The 18,560-nt window shown below is 42.3% G+C and overlaps 1 protein-coding gene across 5 annotated transcripts in view; it reads right to left on the reverse strand.

The window, feature by feature from the left end:
- Nucleotides 1–18,560, reverse strand: part of scn1lab (sodium channel, voltage-gated, type I like, alpha b) — a 35,102-nt gene that overhangs the window by 6,323 nt on the left and 10,219 nt on the right. For 4 of the 5 annotated variants that reach the window (XM_044020030.1, XM_044020031.1, XM_044020032.1 and 1 more), the window contains 17 exons: nucleotides 17,306–17,596; nucleotides 16,275–16,338; nucleotides 15,203–15,344; nucleotides 14,880–15,086; nucleotides 13,252–13,527; nucleotides 12,017–12,358; nucleotides 11,600–11,732; nucleotides 11,253–11,491; nucleotides 10,934–11,107; nucleotides 9,909–10,265; nucleotides 8,719–9,246; nucleotides 4,809–4,944; nucleotides 3,608–3,762; nucleotides 3,147–3,320; nucleotides 2,403–2,525; nucleotides 897–1,172; nucleotides 77–130 (listed from right to left, as the gene is read on the reverse strand). In XM_044020030.1, coding sequence (XP_043875965.1) covers nucleotides 77–130; nucleotides 897–1,172; nucleotides 2,403–2,525; nucleotides 3,147–3,320; nucleotides 3,608–3,762; nucleotides 4,809–4,944; nucleotides 8,719–9,246; nucleotides 9,909–10,265; nucleotides 10,934–11,107; nucleotides 11,253–11,491; nucleotides 11,600–11,732; nucleotides 12,017–12,358; nucleotides 13,252–13,527; nucleotides 14,880–15,086; nucleotides 15,203–15,344; nucleotides 16,275–16,338; nucleotides 17,306–17,596 — 3,671 coding nt within the window. The remainder of the gene's footprint in view (nucleotides 1–76; nucleotides 131–896; nucleotides 1,173–2,402; nucleotides 2,526–3,146; nucleotides 3,321–3,607; nucleotides 3,763–4,808; nucleotides 4,945–8,718; nucleotides 9,247–9,908; nucleotides 10,266–10,933; nucleotides 11,108–11,252; nucleotides 11,492–11,599; nucleotides 11,733–12,016; nucleotides 12,359–13,251; nucleotides 13,528–14,879; nucleotides 15,087–15,202; nucleotides 15,345–16,274; nucleotides 16,339–17,305; nucleotides 17,597–18,560) is intronic. The other variant, XM_044020033.1, reaches the window with a different exon arrangement.

Below are 18,560 nucleotides of genomic sequence, written 5' to 3' on the forward strand. Positions count from 1 at the left end.
TCCACTGACGTAGGAAAAAAGAAGTTAAACTAATTTACAACGGATCATGAACCCTGATAAAAACACTGAGACTTACTTGTCGAGAGTCCACAGCCGCGTACATTATGTCCATCCAACCTTTAAATGTTGCCTAAGAGCAGACGGAAAAAAAACACACTCTTGAGGTCACCATTGGCGTCTCAATATTACATTATGACGTCAAACCTCTGTAATTTGTTTTCCAAAGTACTTTTTAATATTATTTATTTCAGTGATATTAATAACTCCAACTGATTTTATTTTCAATTTGGGTAATAAGAGTCAAAAATCACCTGAGTTTTTATTTATTTCTAATGAAAGCAGGGCTGTGACATACTATAATGTCTTATTGTTTAGCTCTAGCTGAATGTGGCTCATAGAGTAACAGTGGGTGTGCCTCATATTCTCATGTCTGTTTTTGACAACAAAATATAACAAACCTAAGCCTTTTAATTGAATAAAAAATCACATTTTTGATGTGTCAAAACGTAAAAAAGTGCATCAAATGTAACATATTATACCATTTGAAATCAAAGGTAAAGGCAGTCCTACCAACTGAGAGGCATTATATGGTCGATACACATTTTACCAATACATTTCTATGACGATGCTATTTACAGAACTCTGACGCAGTTTCATGACCATACATGTTATGCACCTGTAATACAATAATATTATGATGGACAGACATCATTCCCTTAATAGGGCTGGAAAATGCAATTTTCAAATTCCATTGCTTTTGTAGATCTTTTCTTGACAATAGTAACTCTGTAAATACACATATATATATATATATATATATATATATATATATATATATATACATATACTGTATGATGTTCTTGCTTTTGTCTTCATGCCACACAGTTTAAACTCACCACTTGCAACAGAGCCAGATAGCCGGCCCCGACGTTGTCGAAGTTGATTTTGACATTCTTCCAGCGGGCGCTGTCGTTAACCAAGTTCAGGCAGTCGGTCTTGTTGTTGACGATGCTGATGGGGAAGACCTCGTCGTTGGTGGTGTTGACGCAGTAGTAGTACTTCCCCGCAAACAAGTTGACGCCCATGATGCTGAAGATGAGCCAGAAGATGAGGCAGACCAGCAGCACGTTCATGATGGAGGGAATGGCCCCCAGCAGCGCGTTCACTACAACCTGGAGAGGTTGAAGCACATGAACAAACTTAGCAACTCAGGCGGTTTAAATTTGGGGCTATTAGTGGCTATTACAATCATCTAATCACTTAACTGCTCTTAAATAGGACAAGTGATTTGATTGGTGGCTTAAGAGCGAGAGCAACACTGATTTAACAACTTACAGTGTTCTTACATCATTCAAAGCTGTTTAATATGTGTGCACACGTGAAGCTCTCATCGTCATGCATGTCTACAGAGAGAATTTAACCACATCACAGTTGGAAAGAAGAAGGCGGAGAGATGAGAAGAGTAATATTTGATAGGTAAAAAAGCAAAACAGAAAAAAACCTTAGAGAGGCGGGATGAAGTCACAACATTTTGTTTGACTGTAAATGAAAAAAAGACAAACAACAAAGAAAACAATTACAGGTCAAAGGCACCACACAAGCAATGTCAGAAAACAATGCCCGAGAACAGCTATATACTATACAGTCATCTATTGACACAGTGTGAAGCGAGTCATGCAGATAGAACAAGTACAGTGCTGAAATGCAAGGAAAAGATTACTTAACAGGAGTTGTAAATGGCATGCAGTCTACGACTCAGAACCCCAAAAGCAGCTAAAACCATGTAAATGCCCTTCTGACACCGACGTTATGCACAATGTGCATTTTACGAAACATACTGAGAAGCTTTTCAGAGGCGAAGCAGACACGGAGGCCTGAGCCAACCTGGATGCATGTGTAGCGTTTGAATTGAACGGAGACATTTCAGTGCTATTACTCTCAAAAGGTACAGACATAGACAATGAATCTGTGCTTAAAGATATGTAAGACATTTTTTTGATACTCACATCCAGTGTGGCTTAGGCCAGACAATTGTCTCTGTATATTTAAATATAAAAGTAATGTAAACCATAATTATGGGCAAGCTGAAAGGAGCTAAATGAAATGTTATACTGTTAAAATATAATTATTGGTTGTCTTTCCAAGAGATTGATTAAATAAATGACACCAGAACTCACATTTTATATTTTGCTTTGCACAGATCCAGGTTATAAACATTAGTGTCGACTTAGTTCTACTACACTTACACTTGTGTACTTTAACAGAACATTCTCATCAACCAAAGGCAAGCAGCAATTATGAGAGAACACAATCCAAGAATTACACTTTCAGCTCACCCATAAACAATAATTATTATAAGTGGGGCTTTTTTTTCTTGTCTCCATTCCTTCTCACATCCTTACCCTCATGCCCTCAAACCGAGACAGGGCCCTCAGGGGCCGGAGGGCTCGGAGTGTCCTCAGAGATTTGATAGCGCTAAGCTCAGAGTAGCCCAGAGCATTGGCTACCAGGCTGACCAGGGAAACCTGAGAGAAGATAACGTCAGAGACGAGCGAGGTGAAAGGGTGAAGGATGAAAAAACAAAAAAGGGTCCAGAGACGGTGGATTAGAATTCAGGATATGATTGAGATAATAGAGATTTATTGTTATAATTGTATATCATCATATGTGTTTATATTTTCTACTATATTGTAGTTAAACCTAACCTAATGCATTCAGGTACCAGGTCTGGTTGAAACTAATGTAATCGCATACACTATCCCTGTAATCTGTTCTGCCTGTGAGGTGTGAGATGTTCCCTTTTTTTCAGAGAGGTGGTGATTCAGCTCGTGTTTCTTTTCTGGGTGCTGCCGTTGAGCTGTAATGCACATCACAGAGATGTGTTTGTATTATCTAACCTGCTCAAGTAACAGTGCAACTGTGTGCTAAGCAGAAAATAAGCTAAGGAGATAAGCTTAAGTGTCTGCAGGAAAACATCTTTAAATTTCAGTTCGAAGAAGGATTAAATGGTTACAAACCCGAAAGGCTTTAAATTATGTTTGAATTAATGACAATTCATTGACTGGACTTACGAATGGCTGCTTCCTTAACCTTTATTTCCCTACAAAGTCACACTGACATCAAAACGTATGTACTAATATACATACGTCCACGATGAGGAAGTCGAGCCAGCACCAGGCGTTGGTAAAGTACTTGACAAAGCCGTACGCCACCCACTTGAGCAGCATCTCCAGAATGAAGATGTAGGTAAAGACCTTATCGGCATACTCCAGCATGGTTTTGATGGTTCTCCGCTGCTCAATGTAAATGTCCTCAAACGCCTTTTGAGAGAAGGGTTACAATGGTTACAAACGAAAAGGTCTGAATAAGAGAATTCTGCAAAAGCACACATGACATGGGTGTCACCCATCTATGCTTGTGCATGAAAAACAAAGTTCGTGGAGTGAATCCCTGAGACCAGCTTGAGCTTGTTGAGACTAATAAAGTTCAGGAGGCTAAAAATGTTCTGAGAGCACAGTGAACTTTACATTTCATCTCCCACATCTATAATATGAAGAAATTCATTTGGGATATTTTGAGTCACATCCACCCAAAATCCTCAACTTACCAGCGCGCCGCTGCTGAGCAGGATCATGAATATGATGAAGGACTCAAACCAGTTGTGCTCCACTATGATAAAGCAGGTCTTCCTGAGTGTCCACCAGCTCTTATAATGGCTGCCCTCCTCGTTGATCTGGCAACACTGGAACCTGCGCACACAGCCTGCAGCCGCCAGATACATGAGAGGAGAGACAAGTGAGACACAGGGAGAGTCCACACTGAGTGTTTTCAATTGCAGGGCTCATTATCTAGCCAGGTGCCATTAAAACATCTCAGAGCAGTAAGAGTTAAGTCATTAACCCATCATGTTGTTTGTATGTCATGATTTATCAGCATCTGTTTCCACGGCTCTTTGTTGCCTTATTCCATTCAACTTTTCCACCTCAGCCAAGCACAAAGACTTATATCTATTATTCATTTCTAATACTTTGTATTTATCCTCTTAAATAGCATTCAATAAGTCTTTACACTCAGACCACGTGAGCGCCTTCACAAAAAGCTAGGTATAAGAGGTATAAACTGCTAGAGCAGAGATTATAGCCAGAAGTGGAATGAAACAAGTTAACAAAAAATGGCAGAATAAGTGCAGTGAAAATGTAACACTCCACTACAAATGAGGTCTTTCAGTGTTTCGGGAGCAGAGCTTTGACTAGAAGGTTGACAGGAGGGGGTGGGATGTATTGGTTGCATTGTTCATAAGTGTAGCCTGCCTCTACACAGACCCAGGCTTTAATTATGTTTATACACAAATTGAAAATGCACATAAAAACAGGTGGGCAGCACCAGACTGGAGAGCATGGTGAGAGTATTGGAGACTGCAACTTTATCTGAGCCTTTTCCAACGCATTTAAATAGTTATAATACAAAGAAATGCCAAACATATAGTAGAGTAGAAAAAACATTAGTACATAAGGCAAATGCTACACATCCTTGGCACAAAAGGTCTTCAATCCACATTCATGAATGACTCAAGAGTTTCACAGATTCAGAACTGTACAAGATATGTGTCAGATAAAATGTCAGGTTACATCCACAGACATTTGTATTCACTGTCATTCAACAGGGAGTGTAACACACAGGTGCTGAGCTTAGCAGTTACAGGGATTTAGTCGGAGAAATTGAAATGTGCTTCTGAAGAATTCCCTCTCCCACCTCCCTCTTTCTTTCTACCCATGATCCTCCTTTCCCACTTGTCACATCTCTCTCACCCTCTGTGAAGCAGGCCTCCGGGTCCAGAGACTCTTCTGGCTCCAGCTCCACCGAGTCGACCCCGTCTCCTGGGGGGCGAATATCGACTGTGCTGCCCTCCGACGAGCTCAGATGCTTGGGCTCTACATCGAGCTTCTGCACAGGCGAGGAAGAAGACAAGAGCACAAAGTTACTCGGCAGTGTTTAACAACAGAAATGCAGTGGTTACATGAGCCAACCTTCTGAGCTGGTTATGATTGTCATTCTCCATTCTCATGTACTTCAGTGCCACAACTGTATACCTTAGTGTGGAGACTAGGCACTGTAATAGCTCACAGAGTTGGGCTCTTAAAGTCACTGTCACTGAATCATCATCATCATCACATGCAGCATTAATCAAATGTACCTACAGGCTTTAATATTAGGTCTATTTGAAGGCTCAAATTGAATTATGTGGCAACACAGGGCATGGGGAGCTTAACATCATGGACATGCACTGTGGGTACATTTGATGTGACCTCAGATTGAGGACGAGTGCATGCAGTATTCTGGTGCATTATCAATCCAAGCCTGAAATAGTACCAAGCAGAACATGTGGTTCGGTATTTTCATGTCCACTGACAAATGATCCACACAAATGTTGTTGTTTTTTCTCCAAATATTATCCCCTTAATAAAACACTTAAATGTATTGACAAGGTCTCCCACCCTCAGAGCTAGAGTCCATCCATGCAATGAGTGCTAAACATTTTCCTCAGTGACATGAAAACACAATATTTCCATTCCTTGAAAGCAGTGTACAAGCTCCCTCTGTTTGTGTTGAAGTAGACGGATAACCACATTAGCTTACCAGCAAAAACCAGTACTGTGCACTGTTTATAAGACAGCATGCGGTCTAGTGTTGTTGGTTTTTTTTTCATCCCATTTGAAAGACATACTAAATTGGCACCCATGCATACCTAGAAAACATACAGGACTAAGTGTGGCACTCAGAGATCTTCATCCTTCTGCTCAGTGATTTGCAAAACACATGTAAGGACAAGTGTTGCTGCTGTTATGCACTTCATAAAGCTCTGTCTTCCCTCTCTCTCTCTATCTCTCCGCTCCTCTGAAGCCCTTAAACCCATGTTTGTTTTTGCAGTAATGTGCGTTACGACATCATCTGCACGGTGCGAGACATTTTGGTGTTGGTGAGGCTTCCTGTCTGCAAACGTGGTGTTACGAAGCCTCATGTGGGAAGGATTGGAACATGTCATCCTAGACAGTGCAGCAGCCCTGATTGCCGTGGGACCCAGCTAATACGGCGTGGGAATGATGGAAGCATGCTGCTCGCAAGTGCATCGTTTTTTGGAAGGGTGTTTCCCACCTCTTTCTCACCTGCAGCAAGAGACCCATTTTACCTCTTCTGGACATGGACGATTATATGAGGCTTTTAATCTTAACAGGATTTTTATCAGTATTAGGGATATTCTGTTGGTTCTAATTATGTGTTAAGCTGGTTGCAGTCAAACTGAAGTGGATAACACAGGCATTAAATGATGAAATAATCCAAAATAGTGTGTATGTGTAATTGTAGAACTAATCCTATATTTGAGGAGGATTCAGTATCAGTAAATGCCATGTGTTATCTAAATCTGCACTGATTCATTTGAATTTCAAAAATGATTTCCCTTAAAAAGAATTCTGTAACAAATCTTTCATCATTCCACAATTATCTGAGTATCACAGAAACAACAAGTACGTACAGGTTTTTCATGGGTGTATGCATGGGCTGTGAACCACACAAATGAATTTTGTCAAAACTACGGCAAATTTCATTCCTCCAATTAGTTGCTTTTTTTCCCCTCATGTCCTCCTCCACCTCCTCTCTTCCTTCATTCTCAAGCTCAGAGCGTTGGATGGCACTCAAGTCCCAAAAAAAAAAAAACAAGTCAAAACCAAGCAATGAAATCAAAATCAAAGTTAGATGAGTTCATATATCAATGAAAAAGGGTGATGTTGCTCATTCCTAATGGTTTGTAACTGCAATACAGCCTGATGCTTGGAGATAAAATGATGAAGGGGGAAGGGGGGGTAAAGGGAAAACTTACAGCATTGCGTGAGCTGCTGTATGGAGGTGGGGGTGGGGGTGGTGGGTGGGTATGAGGTAATAAAGCAAAAGGGTGGGTTTGGGGGGACGGAGGGCAGACCAGGCAAAGAACGAAAATGGGCAATCCATTGAAGGTATGGGAAAACATATGTTGTTTGTCTGTAAATGGCATAGGCAGTCCTCATGGTTAGTGCTATGGTACAATAAAGTGGTCTTACAATTCTCCTCTCACTGAAAACCTTGAGAGCGTCTGTGACACAGCTGCAATAACAAATGGGGGGTTAAACAAAAGTAAGTCAGAGACACCAAAAGCCAGCATACAACCTCAAGTCTGCTTTCACCGCTCGACCGTAAGGGCAAAAGACAACAACAACAACAACAACGCACATTTCCTTCCACGCATGTTCCACCGCAGTTGCAGTACAAACAAATGGAATGCTCATTTTATACTGGCAAATGACATGTAACACTCACATTCTAATACAGCAGGCACATACCAAATGTTTACTGGGTTACTCTATATGCAAATAATATTCACTGTTTGTAATTTGACTTAATGAACAAACCTGAGCTGCCCCCGGTTACAGGGTGTGAAGTTTAGCATAGGGCTGCACAATATATCAAATTATTAGTCATCACAATATCAAGATGTTCCTTATGCATAGCACAAACGATCCATCATCATCACAAAGATTGCTTGAACTTTAATAAATGCTGATTGTTTCTTGTGCTACAACCTTACCATAATCATTTTGTCTTAATTTATCATTTTCTCCCAAGAACACTCAACAACCACATAAATAGGAAATGGTTAAACAATTGCAACAACAGTTTTATTTATTTATTTATTTCAACAATTTTGGTTGTATGGGGTGCTTTTTTTCCCCAGTAAAACCAAAATAATGCATGTTGTTGGTGTTTTCAGTGTCTACGTGTGCTGGGTCTATGTCAGCAACAAACCTAAAGGAGAAAGTAATTTAGGATTGTATACTACGGTATTAATCATATGTATATATTTGCAATATTTGACACCACATGCCATGTTCTCTTAATATCGTGCAGCCCTAGTTCACAGTTAATGTGAGTGAGCATTGCCTGATCTAAATGTGTAGCATGTGGCGCCATGGCTAGAAATAGTCTCCAGAGTTGTTTTGAATCACAGGGAATTGGCACCACACCCACAGTGACAGGCTGACATCCCCAGGGAACACAGGCCCGATGCTCTGTCAGCAGTGGCAACACACAACAACACACCTGCCATTTGCTCTGAGGCCACAGACAGTTAACTACAAAATTACGATGTGAAAATTATAGTATGTGCCAGTGGGGGAGTTCTTTTTTCTAATTGTGGAATATTTAATTTAGATTCACATTTGGCAGTGTTATAGAGCAGGATTAGATCTTTCCTGCCTCATTTATCTCGTTCTAATGCATTCAACAATAAATCAAAACAGTCTGCATTTGCTCGCAAATCAATCACATAACACTGACCACACATACATACAGTACACACTCTAACAGGCACGTGAATAAAGTGAACCTGATACAAGGGTCAAAAGCAAATTAGTCATTATTTGTCATGGCTGTTGCTTGTTCTCCTGCCAAAGGCCTTTAGAAATCCAGAAGATTCCCTCAGCTGCACAGCATGATGCATGTACAAATGAGTCAGCAGGTTATTTTCAAACTGCTTGTCTTCTCTATGCAAATCTATGCAACTGACTTCAGTCAGACACTTAACTATTGCACATAATATGTTGAGAAGGAACTAATCAAACAAAAGCATTGCTCGACTCCTAGGTTTCCTACAGCCTGACAGACACACCAGTCAATCACTCCTCTTACCTCTTTGCTGCCCTCCACGTCTGACGAATCGCTGCTGAAGTCCTCCGTGTTGAGGTTCTCAAAGTCGGACTCGCCCACAGCAATAGGCACTGTGACTGTCAGGCTGGGGTTATGAATGAATGACATGTAGTCACATTCCTCTATGGGATATTTCACTGTAGTGTCCCCACCAGCTCTGACTCCTACCACCAGCCCCCCTCCGGGCCGTCCATTGCCCTCTGTTATGTACCCCCGACTTGGTTCTTTGGTGATCTCCACTGTAGTGTGATTGGAGATGCAGTTGCCCTTGCCGTTGCTGTGTAACTCATCCAAGGGTTTGCTCTCCTCTGCCAGGCCGGTTGCCTTACTTGCCCCGCCAAAGCAGAGGCTGCGCAGGAACTGGCGCACTGTGGACTTGACGAAGGCGATACCCCGCTGGATGCGTCCCACTGCAATCTGCAGGTTGTTCATCTCGCTGTCGTCGTCAGTTGCCGCCAGGTTGTCAGCACTGAACGAGCTCAGGAGGAGAGCCAGGAAGAGGTTAAGTACCTGGGAAGAAACAGAAAATCAGAATTCAGTTTGACTTTATCACTCAATTGAAATTGACAAATGATTACTATACTATTGTCCAAGTCTTAAAGTGCTAGTTAAGGTTGTATAAGGGACTGATATACATAAATACTATCAACGCCGACATCACTATAAGCATTGTGATTCGATTGACTCACATTGGAGCAAAACACTTGCTCTCACTGAAGACTAATACATTTTAAGTGACGTTGTAAACTGCTCTTGTCCTGCACCAAAATCCAGATAATTAATGATTTCATCTTGGCAGACACAATGAGTTAGTTGACAAACTTAGTGACAAACTTGCCACATGAGGCAGCAGAAGAAGCTAAAAATGCTGAATTTCTCTATAGACTTTGGTGTGGTAGAGTAAGCTGTTTATAAATTCCTATTTCCAGCTAAAGATGACTGTCTAAAGGTCACATAATGTGGAGAACATATTGTAGACCTTTTGTTTTAGAGTAGTTTAAATCTGTTTTTCCCTGCTGCCAACCATGTATTCAGTAACCAAATGTCTGCCGGGATCATGGTAACTCCTAGGCACTAGGGGTGAACACAGAGCATTCCACTGTACCTCATCAAACCACTCCCATTTACAATATTCTCACTATTATGGGAAAAAAAGAAAAATGACATCATACCACAAGGTTTCCGATGACCATGACCATCATGAAGACTATTAGGCACATGCTCTGTCCCGCCACCTCCATGCAGTCCCACATGGTCTCGATCCACTCCCCACACAGCACCCGGAACACGATGAGGAAGGAGTGGAAGAAATCGTGCATGTGCCAGCGTGGCAGCTCGCAGTCCTCAGAGATCTTACACACACACTCCTTGTAGCTCTTGCCAAACAGCTGCATGCCCACCACAGCGAAGATGAAGACAATGATGGCCAGCACCAGAGTGAGGTTCCCCAGAGCACCCACAGAGTTACCAATGATCTTGATCAGCATGTTTAAAGTAGGCCATGACTTGGCCAGTTTGAACACTCGAAGCTGTTTTTGAAAGAAGAATGAAAAGGTTGTTACATGTGTTTGAGAATGGGCCTTTTTACATATGTAACAGTGTGGTTCAAATAATGCATTTTGAAACGATTGAGGGGGGTAGACATTTCGCTGAGCTTAGCTGTAGGGCTGAAAGCCTAGATAAGTTTGATACAGATTTGAAGAAGTCACTGCATCCAGAGAGAAATAATTCCAGCACATACAGTAACTTCCAGTGAAACAACAAGCTGTGGAGCTTTGGAGGTGCATGCACAGAACTAAGGTTTCTGTTTCCTTCTGCTCCCATGTTCCATTTTAAATTCAGCCAACTCACCTGCTCATTTTTGTTACAGTTATAAAGTTATAAAACATCTTATCTAAAAGCATAATAGCCAGCCTACTTTTTTTATTTCACTGTTGTAACCTTGAACAGTCTCGCTGTACAGCAGCAGATAAAAAGCTTAGTAGATGAGCAGAACAAAACACACTTTGTCCCAAAGGCTTCACACCTCTGGGGCCTTTCATACCTGGCACACAATGCTCTCATTACATCATCACCTCATTAATAACATGCACGTAATCGGCCTTAACCCAGCAGTAGAAGTTTATCTTTAACTTTTCTCATCTAAAAAGTTGACACATCATGTGATCATAGTTTTTTCCTCTGACAGCACTCTTACCAATCTAAAGGACCTAAGCACAGACAGGCCCTCGACGTTGGCCAAGCCAAGTTCCATTAGACTGAGACTAACGATGATGCCGTCAAAGATGTTCCAGCCCTCCTGGAAGTAGTAGTAGGGATCCAAGGCGATGATCTTGAAACACATCTCTGCTGTGAAGATGCCTGTAAACACCTAATGATGGTGTGATGGTGGGAGGGGGTGTGGGGCAAAAGTTAGGTTTCACACACAAATCTGAGTTATAGAGTAATCTGAGTAATATTTTTCAATTACTGTCCATGTCCAGTCAGTATTTGGAAGCAAATCACACAATACTTGCCAGGTTTCCAACTGAGAGGACAGTGTCAAACTCATCGGTCATGGGGTAATGCTCCAAGGCCATGAAGAGGGTGTTGAGGACGATGCAAATTGTGATCGCCAGATCCACAAACGGGTCCATCACCACCATGTTAACGACATCCTTGATTTTCAGCCACGCCGGACAACAATCCCAGATCAGACAGGTGTTGGCAAATCTATACCAGCAGGGGGGGCACTTCTGTCTTGACTCTTCCAGCTCTGGAAAAAGAACACAATCTGTTACGATGCTCCGGATAAATTCTCTTCAGATTAAAAAAAACGTAAATGACATATTCAGGTGCCAAAATGATATGATTTGGTCCAGACCTTCCATCGTGTTGGTGAGGATACTGGCCACACTCATGGCTCTCTGTCGGGGTCCGGGCTCTTCAAGATAGTCCATGGACGGCTTGCGAAAGCCTGCCCGACGTTTTTTCAGCTCTGTATCTGTAGTTGTACCCTAGAAAAAAAAGATTTTTAATATCAGATAGATAATTATATTATATTTAAACAAACCAAGCAGAGAGAGAGGTGTGCGTCCACCACCCATATGAATATGAATATGAATTCTGGCCTTACACACATATACTTCACCTACAAGTATTTTCATTTTATGAGCCCTCAATAGTTCTTTTACTAATGTCTGTAGTATGAAAAAACACAGGTGATGTCAACTAAAGGAATGTTGGGACATAAACTTGAGGTGAGTCAATGAGAAAATAAAGCATGAAATAATGAAGTCACCTCAGGCAGCAGGAGACCTACAGGGGAGGTTGTTACAGACGTTCCACCGACCAGTGACACAACACCGTTGCAGTCTACAGCGCAGTGCATTTTGCCATTGGCAGGCAACATAACCCGCGGCGCCCCGAGGCTCGTCTGACTGACGGCGCTGCAGCGGCGCTCCAGGCGCCGTGGCAGGAACAGAGAGCCTCTGCGACTGTCATTCTCCTCGAAGGTGCTGTGCTCATCGTCAGCGAAGTCGTTCTCGGAGCCCATGTCGCGCGCCCGGCCGCGGAAGCTGAACAGGCTCGCTCGGCTGTTCCTCCGAGGTGAAAGCAGGGATCCACGAATACTGAGGAGAGACTGATTCAGAGAGAGAAAAAAGGAATAGGGGGAACATTTGGTTAGATAATGGAGGGAGGTACAGTATAAACCTGGGGTCAGCCAGTGTTGGGTGTGTTCCAGCAAGAAGTGAAGACAGAGGCAGAGGAAAGAATGAAGAGATGGAAAAGAGGAAACGTAATGTGTTGTCGATGTGAGGGGTGAGTTGGTTTGAACAGACATTTGGGCATAAACTCCAGTCCCTTTTCCACCTATAATCCCAGCTCAGCAGCTTTAGGTTGCTTTTCCACTACAAAATACTGTACTCAACGTGGGCGGAGTCATCACTTCACGGCTGCATGAAACTGCTGTGACTTTGTTTTACACGCAACACACACAAACGAGTGACTAGTGACTTGTAAAGCACTTGTTTTCAGTGTGACTGAATCATTAGAATCAGTTAATTAAAATACTTGGGTTTGCGATCAGCAGCTAATTTCACCAGGCTCCTCTGTTAAATATTGAGATTTTAGACATTTCCCTGGTAATTGTTGGAGATCGTTTTTAGGATTGTAAAGACTTTTTAAGTGATCTACAGTTCGGCATTGTTCGCCTTGATTCTTGTGTCGGGCATCTTGCTCGTGACGGCACTCTGACCAATCGGTGGCCGGCAGTCAGGTGACGCATGCATAGACGCTCACTTGGAACCTCGTCCAGAGCAGGTACTAAAAAAGTACCAGGTACCAATTACTATGCTTGTGGAAACCCAACGTTTGGGCTACAAGAATGCAACTATTCAAATTTGTTTTTTGGACAGTACCCTGTGACATATCTGACACTTTTTTTAATATAAAAAAGTCAAATTAATACGGGTCTGAAAACTATATCTATATAATCAATTATCCGTGAATCTGCTGAGTCACTCAAGTGTTCACCTGGTTGGGGGAGGAACATCTCTTCTCATAAGAGAGCCGATTGGCATCAATAGAAAAGCGGAAGCTGGATCTTTTGATGCTGTCCTCAGACTCAGACTTGTGGAACTTCCGCCCTTCCCTCTCTTCTTCCTCCTCCCGCTGCTTCCTCTTCTTCCGCCTGTTGCGTCGCTCCTTGGCACTTTTTGAGCTCAGCTTAGAAGTCCCTGAGGAGGACTCGGAGGTGGGGCCCCCTCTCCCGCTGTACTCTCCGCTCTCCGTGGCTGCTGCTGCGGCAACCTGCCAGCCAATGGGAGCACAAACACAGTTGTCATGGCGACCAGTGCCTGTCTCAAAGGCTCCTGCGGAATGGAGCGGAGGAGAAAGCCTGGCAGCTGAGAGCAGCAGCAGCAGCATGAAGAGCCAAATAAGCCTCAGACACCTTCTAAAAATGGACGCCTGATTTCTGAATATCAATGTGTCCGGAATATCCAGACATCAGACATTCAGAAACACTGAACAATGAATTTCATCTACAGGTCAACAGGTAAACAAAACTGCAACAGGAAAAACAAATAGCTAAATGAATAAACAAAACAAGCAGGTAATTACACTCCTATGATCACTGATCAAATTAGAGGCTGAGATTAAATATCACATGCATACTGTTTTTAGTTCTACAGAGAAGATGCATTATATTCATGAGGTGAAGGTGCTTATACATTTATAAAAATGTTAAAATGTTATATTTGGGAATGTTTCTCATATTTTCCACATGCCATTATCAGTTCCCAGCTCATTGTGTCATGTACCCTTTCAACCATCCCACCTATTCTGTTCCACATGATCAAATGATTTTAGAGTAGCTTAAAATAGGTATTTAGAATAATTTTTTGACCATCATTAATCCAAGATTTGATATACTGTATATTTCTAACTAGATAATGTTGATAATGTAGATAATATATATATATATATACACATTTGAGAAACTGTGACACAATGCTTTCTGAGACTGTTTCTCAATCAACATTAATATGACTATAATTTCTGATTCCTTATATTTGTCAGACGGAGTCTCATGAATGTGAACTTGTTGCACTCATCCATGTGTTTCATGTGTAGCAAGACAGAAATAGACTGAGTGGCTTTGTTGTCATATGCTTCAAAATAACTGGCTGGCTGTCTAGTAACATTACTATTCCTCAAAGTTGAGCTTCTAAATAAACCTTTAATTTTACAATAGTGCCAGTGACAATATCATCCATTGACATTTCACTTGTACTCTGTGTACATCTGGTAATGTTTGATATATATATATATATTTTTAAGTCAACAAAAAAACTCCCCCCACAAGTGCAGCAGTCATCCAGAGAATTGAATTGTCTAGTTGTCTGGGTAACGCTGCTCAAGCCTAATCCTAAAAATCAACAGACTCCCTAGTTACATGTCGAGAAACTCATGTGTTGTGTAGTCTCTCCTCTCTCTTTAGCAGGGTCAAACATTGCTGTCCTCAGTCTGAATCAACTTCCCTGTAAACCAATCCTCAATAAAATCACTTTCTGAAATCTGAGATAGCCACTCCTATGTAACGTAACCTGTACCTTTGTTGTAACTTGATTTAAAAAGGACACAAAAATAAAAGCTCCTGCCTGTGCCTCCTCCTGCTGCCTCTTCAGCTGCTCCAGCATGGCCTGAAACTCCTCCTCCTTCTGCTGAGCCTCCTCGATGGTCGCCTGGTTCTGCTCGTCATAAGCCATGGCCACCACAGCCAAGATCAGGTTGACCAAGTAAAAGGAGCCCAGGAAGATCACCAGCACGAAGAAGATCATGTAAGGTTTCCCAGCAGCACGTAAAGTCTGATGGTCCAGAAAGGACAGGAGAGAAGGGTTGGTGTTAGGAATTTGTCTAAAAAAAGGCTTTTTGAATGAAGACTTTTATTGTGAAATTTGACTCTATGAAGAGGCCTGCCCACCTGCTGGTAGAGATTTTCCCAGTAGTCCTGGGTCATGAGTCGGAACAGGGAGAGAAAGGCCCAGCTGAAGGTGTCAAAGCTTGTGTAGCCATAATCTGGATTGCGACCAGCTTTCAAACATATAAAGCCTTCTGGACAGAACCTGTCAGGACACACGAGTGTACATTTGTGTTAGCATGGACACTATTTTTACCCACACACAATCATCAAAAATAAAACACACCACTTTACTGTATGTCTCTCTAAGTTTCTCTGTTTGTACATGCCTTTACTATGATGTGTACTGATGTATTGTAAGGGTCAGATACTGTATATTCAACCTGTTCTGTGATACATTGGTCAGACTCTGTGGTTTTAAAGTGCTGAGTGGACTCTTAAGCTTGAAACCGGCTCTGGTGCCATTCATTTTTTAGGAGCTTTTCCTGCCAACATGGCTTGTGAACACTTAGGAGGTGACAGCTCCTTCCTTTATTCCTCATCTAAAAGTGTTTAAAAGAACAAGAATTTCAGGTTTGATCTGAAGGTCATTCAAGGACTTGGGACTGTAGAAGGAGGCACGTGAAGAGAACGAAGAAACTTGCACTGAGGTAACCTTATATAGTGTTGTAGCACCAAGTGACAGAAAACATAATAAGAACACAGAAAAGTGTCAAGCTAGACATGCTATGTATGTAATGTAGCACAGATCTGCTCCAACTGGAGCGGCGACACTGGTGACTGGAAGATATACTATTAAAATAAAATAAATGTGACAATTCAGTTAGTCAGTTTGTAAGGACAAAACAAAAGGGGGTTTCCTCTGTCAGAGTTAATTGTGACCTGATGCCATTAGAACCATGCAGGATAATTCCCATGAGTCCAACTGTCTTGATTGATATCTGTTTTAGTATATAATACAGCCTGTTTAGGCCAACACATTTTGCCAAGACATGTTAAATGAGATGCAGCCACAGTTAACCACTTTGTTTTCCTGCTAAGCCTCAGTGCGGTGGTGAGTGTCAACACCAATAGTCTATGCTCAGCTTTGTGGTGCATCTAATTGGCCATATAAATAAAACATGTCAAGTCTTACCCAGCGCCACTGCCATTCCCACAGAGCAGAGCATCTCTACGGCCAGGGAGGTAATAGTAATTATCTAGAAAAGAGAGGAGACAGTGGGACAGCACGTCAGAGCCTCATCACAGGAGTGAAGCAGTGCATTATGAACAAAACAGGAGAGAAAAGAAAGACAAAATGCTTATTGTGCCATGTACAATTTTCATTGGGTGAAGTATAAAGGAAAGTCCTGATTCATTCTTTGATTTAAAGTCAACAGCATTAGTTTATTGTGTGAGTGTTACAAGTGGCCAGTTATGGGTCCAGTGTGTGTCATTAATCCCTTTAAATAATGTGCATTCCATATGCATCAAGCAAACAGAGAACAATGTCATCTTTTCTGTGACGCAAATGCCACTGTAGTTCCTTCACAGCACTCACATGTGTTGAAAAGGGTGCTGTGAGTGGAGTCACAATCCGCAGCCTCACCCTTATATGTCACTGATTCTCGCTCACAGCGTCTTTACCTTCTCAGGAATATCATATAACTTGTTGAATGACTAATTCAGTCACAGAAACTGTTATGATGTCAGGAATTATCACATCTGAGCAAGTTTAACCACTTTGTCTCTCTCTCTCTCCCTCTCTGTCTGGCATCAGCTTGTCATGTAGCTAATGCACGTCTCCTCTATATCCTGCTGGGGGTCCGTGACTCACGCTTCTCAACCACTTACGGCTGCTCCTGCCACACAGATGAGCTATGGGAGAATGATGAAGGATGCAGAGGGGTGAAAGTAGAGGGTTTTATTGTTGAGGCGATTATACGCCGCATTTGTCGCATTCCCCCACCAGCCCTCGTTAAGAGAGCGCAGCACCGGCTCCCAGCCATTGCTGTCACTCCCTATCACGCCCGACCTCCCCTACACAACCACCACCATCCTGACCTATCTCTGTATACACAGTAGCTAGTGTGTGACTCAGGCCATCTGGGGAGGATGCTAACTTGACACCAGTTACCCCTATGTGGGCCTGGCAGACGTGTAACAACAGTTTCACACTTGGCTTACTCTCATCACTCATGTACTCTGTCCAGTTGAAGGGGTTCTCCGCGGGGTTCTGCACAAACGTGGTGTTGATATCGATCGAGGTGTTGCTGAAAAGCATGGTGTCATTGCCGGTGATGTTGCTGCCGTTGGTGGCATTGCCAACGGGCATGCGCACGCACTTCTGCCTCAGGTTGCCCATGAAGAGCTGCAGGCCAATGAGGGCAAAGACGCTGAGGCAGAACACAGTGAGGATCATCACGTCCGACAGCTTTTTTACCGACTGGATCAGGGCACCAACAATAGTCTTCAAGCCTAAAAGATAGAAAGGGCAAGGGTCGGGAGTGGGACAACACAGACTCATTAGTTTCTCTTTATTACAGCCACAAGCGCAAAGAAGAGGCTAGTGAGCTAATAGTAGCAAGCAGCCGTGGGGATCTGCAATGGAGGCTCATGTATGAACTGCTTTCTGTCATACAGGAACCAGGATGATGCAGATCCTGCTAGTCATGGAGAAACCACGAGAGAGATTTACAAATCACAGGCCCATTATTGTGCTATGGGCACTGCCAGTAGTGGTCTTAGGGGAAATTATTCGAATGTCTTTGCGTGTTAATGTCCAATTGTCCAACTGTTATAACTGTGAAACTGTTAAACTGAGCTCTCTTTTAGTGCAGTTGCAAAGAGCAACACAACGTGACACATCCTAATGTTACGCATGCTGGCACACAACTATAAACCAGAGTGTCAAGTGCAGTGGGAAACAAAGTCCTGCTATTCCCCTGACCACTGAATTTTCTGATCTCATATTTTTCTCATGCAGACGCATGAGGAAACAGGAAATCCACACCAGAGAGAGGAAATGCTTTCTCAGGATAAGTCTGTATATAGCACTGAAAAAAAAGTTTTTAAAGTGCTGACCATTTTCACTAGAGTGGTACTTGTTGACAGAAGCAACAGCTTATCAGAGGAACATTTTTGGAAATGTACATTCTGGCTTTCCTACTGAATGTTTACAGTATATGAGGAGATAAGCCAGAAGCAGATTATGTTAGATTTGTTTAGAAAGAGCTGCTGTTTCATGGTGGGTCAGTTAGTTGTGGTCTTTGCTGTGGTTATGGTGTCTTTTTGGTCTTGAAGAGCAATCAAAGCACTGCACCTATATGGAATTACATTTGTGTCAATATTTTCAAACAACATATTTTAAGAAGCCAACAACACTTTATGAATTGAGAAAACAAAAATGAACCACAAAAGGGTTAGGGGTTAGGGTTAATGC

This window comes from Solea senegalensis, linkage group LG2 (assembly GCF_019176455.1).
Source record: "Solea senegalensis isolate Sse05_10M linkage group LG2, IFAPA_SoseM_1, whole genome shotgun sequence".
NCBI lineage: Eukaryota > Metazoa > Chordata > Actinopteri > Pleuronectiformes > Soleidae > Solea > Solea senegalensis.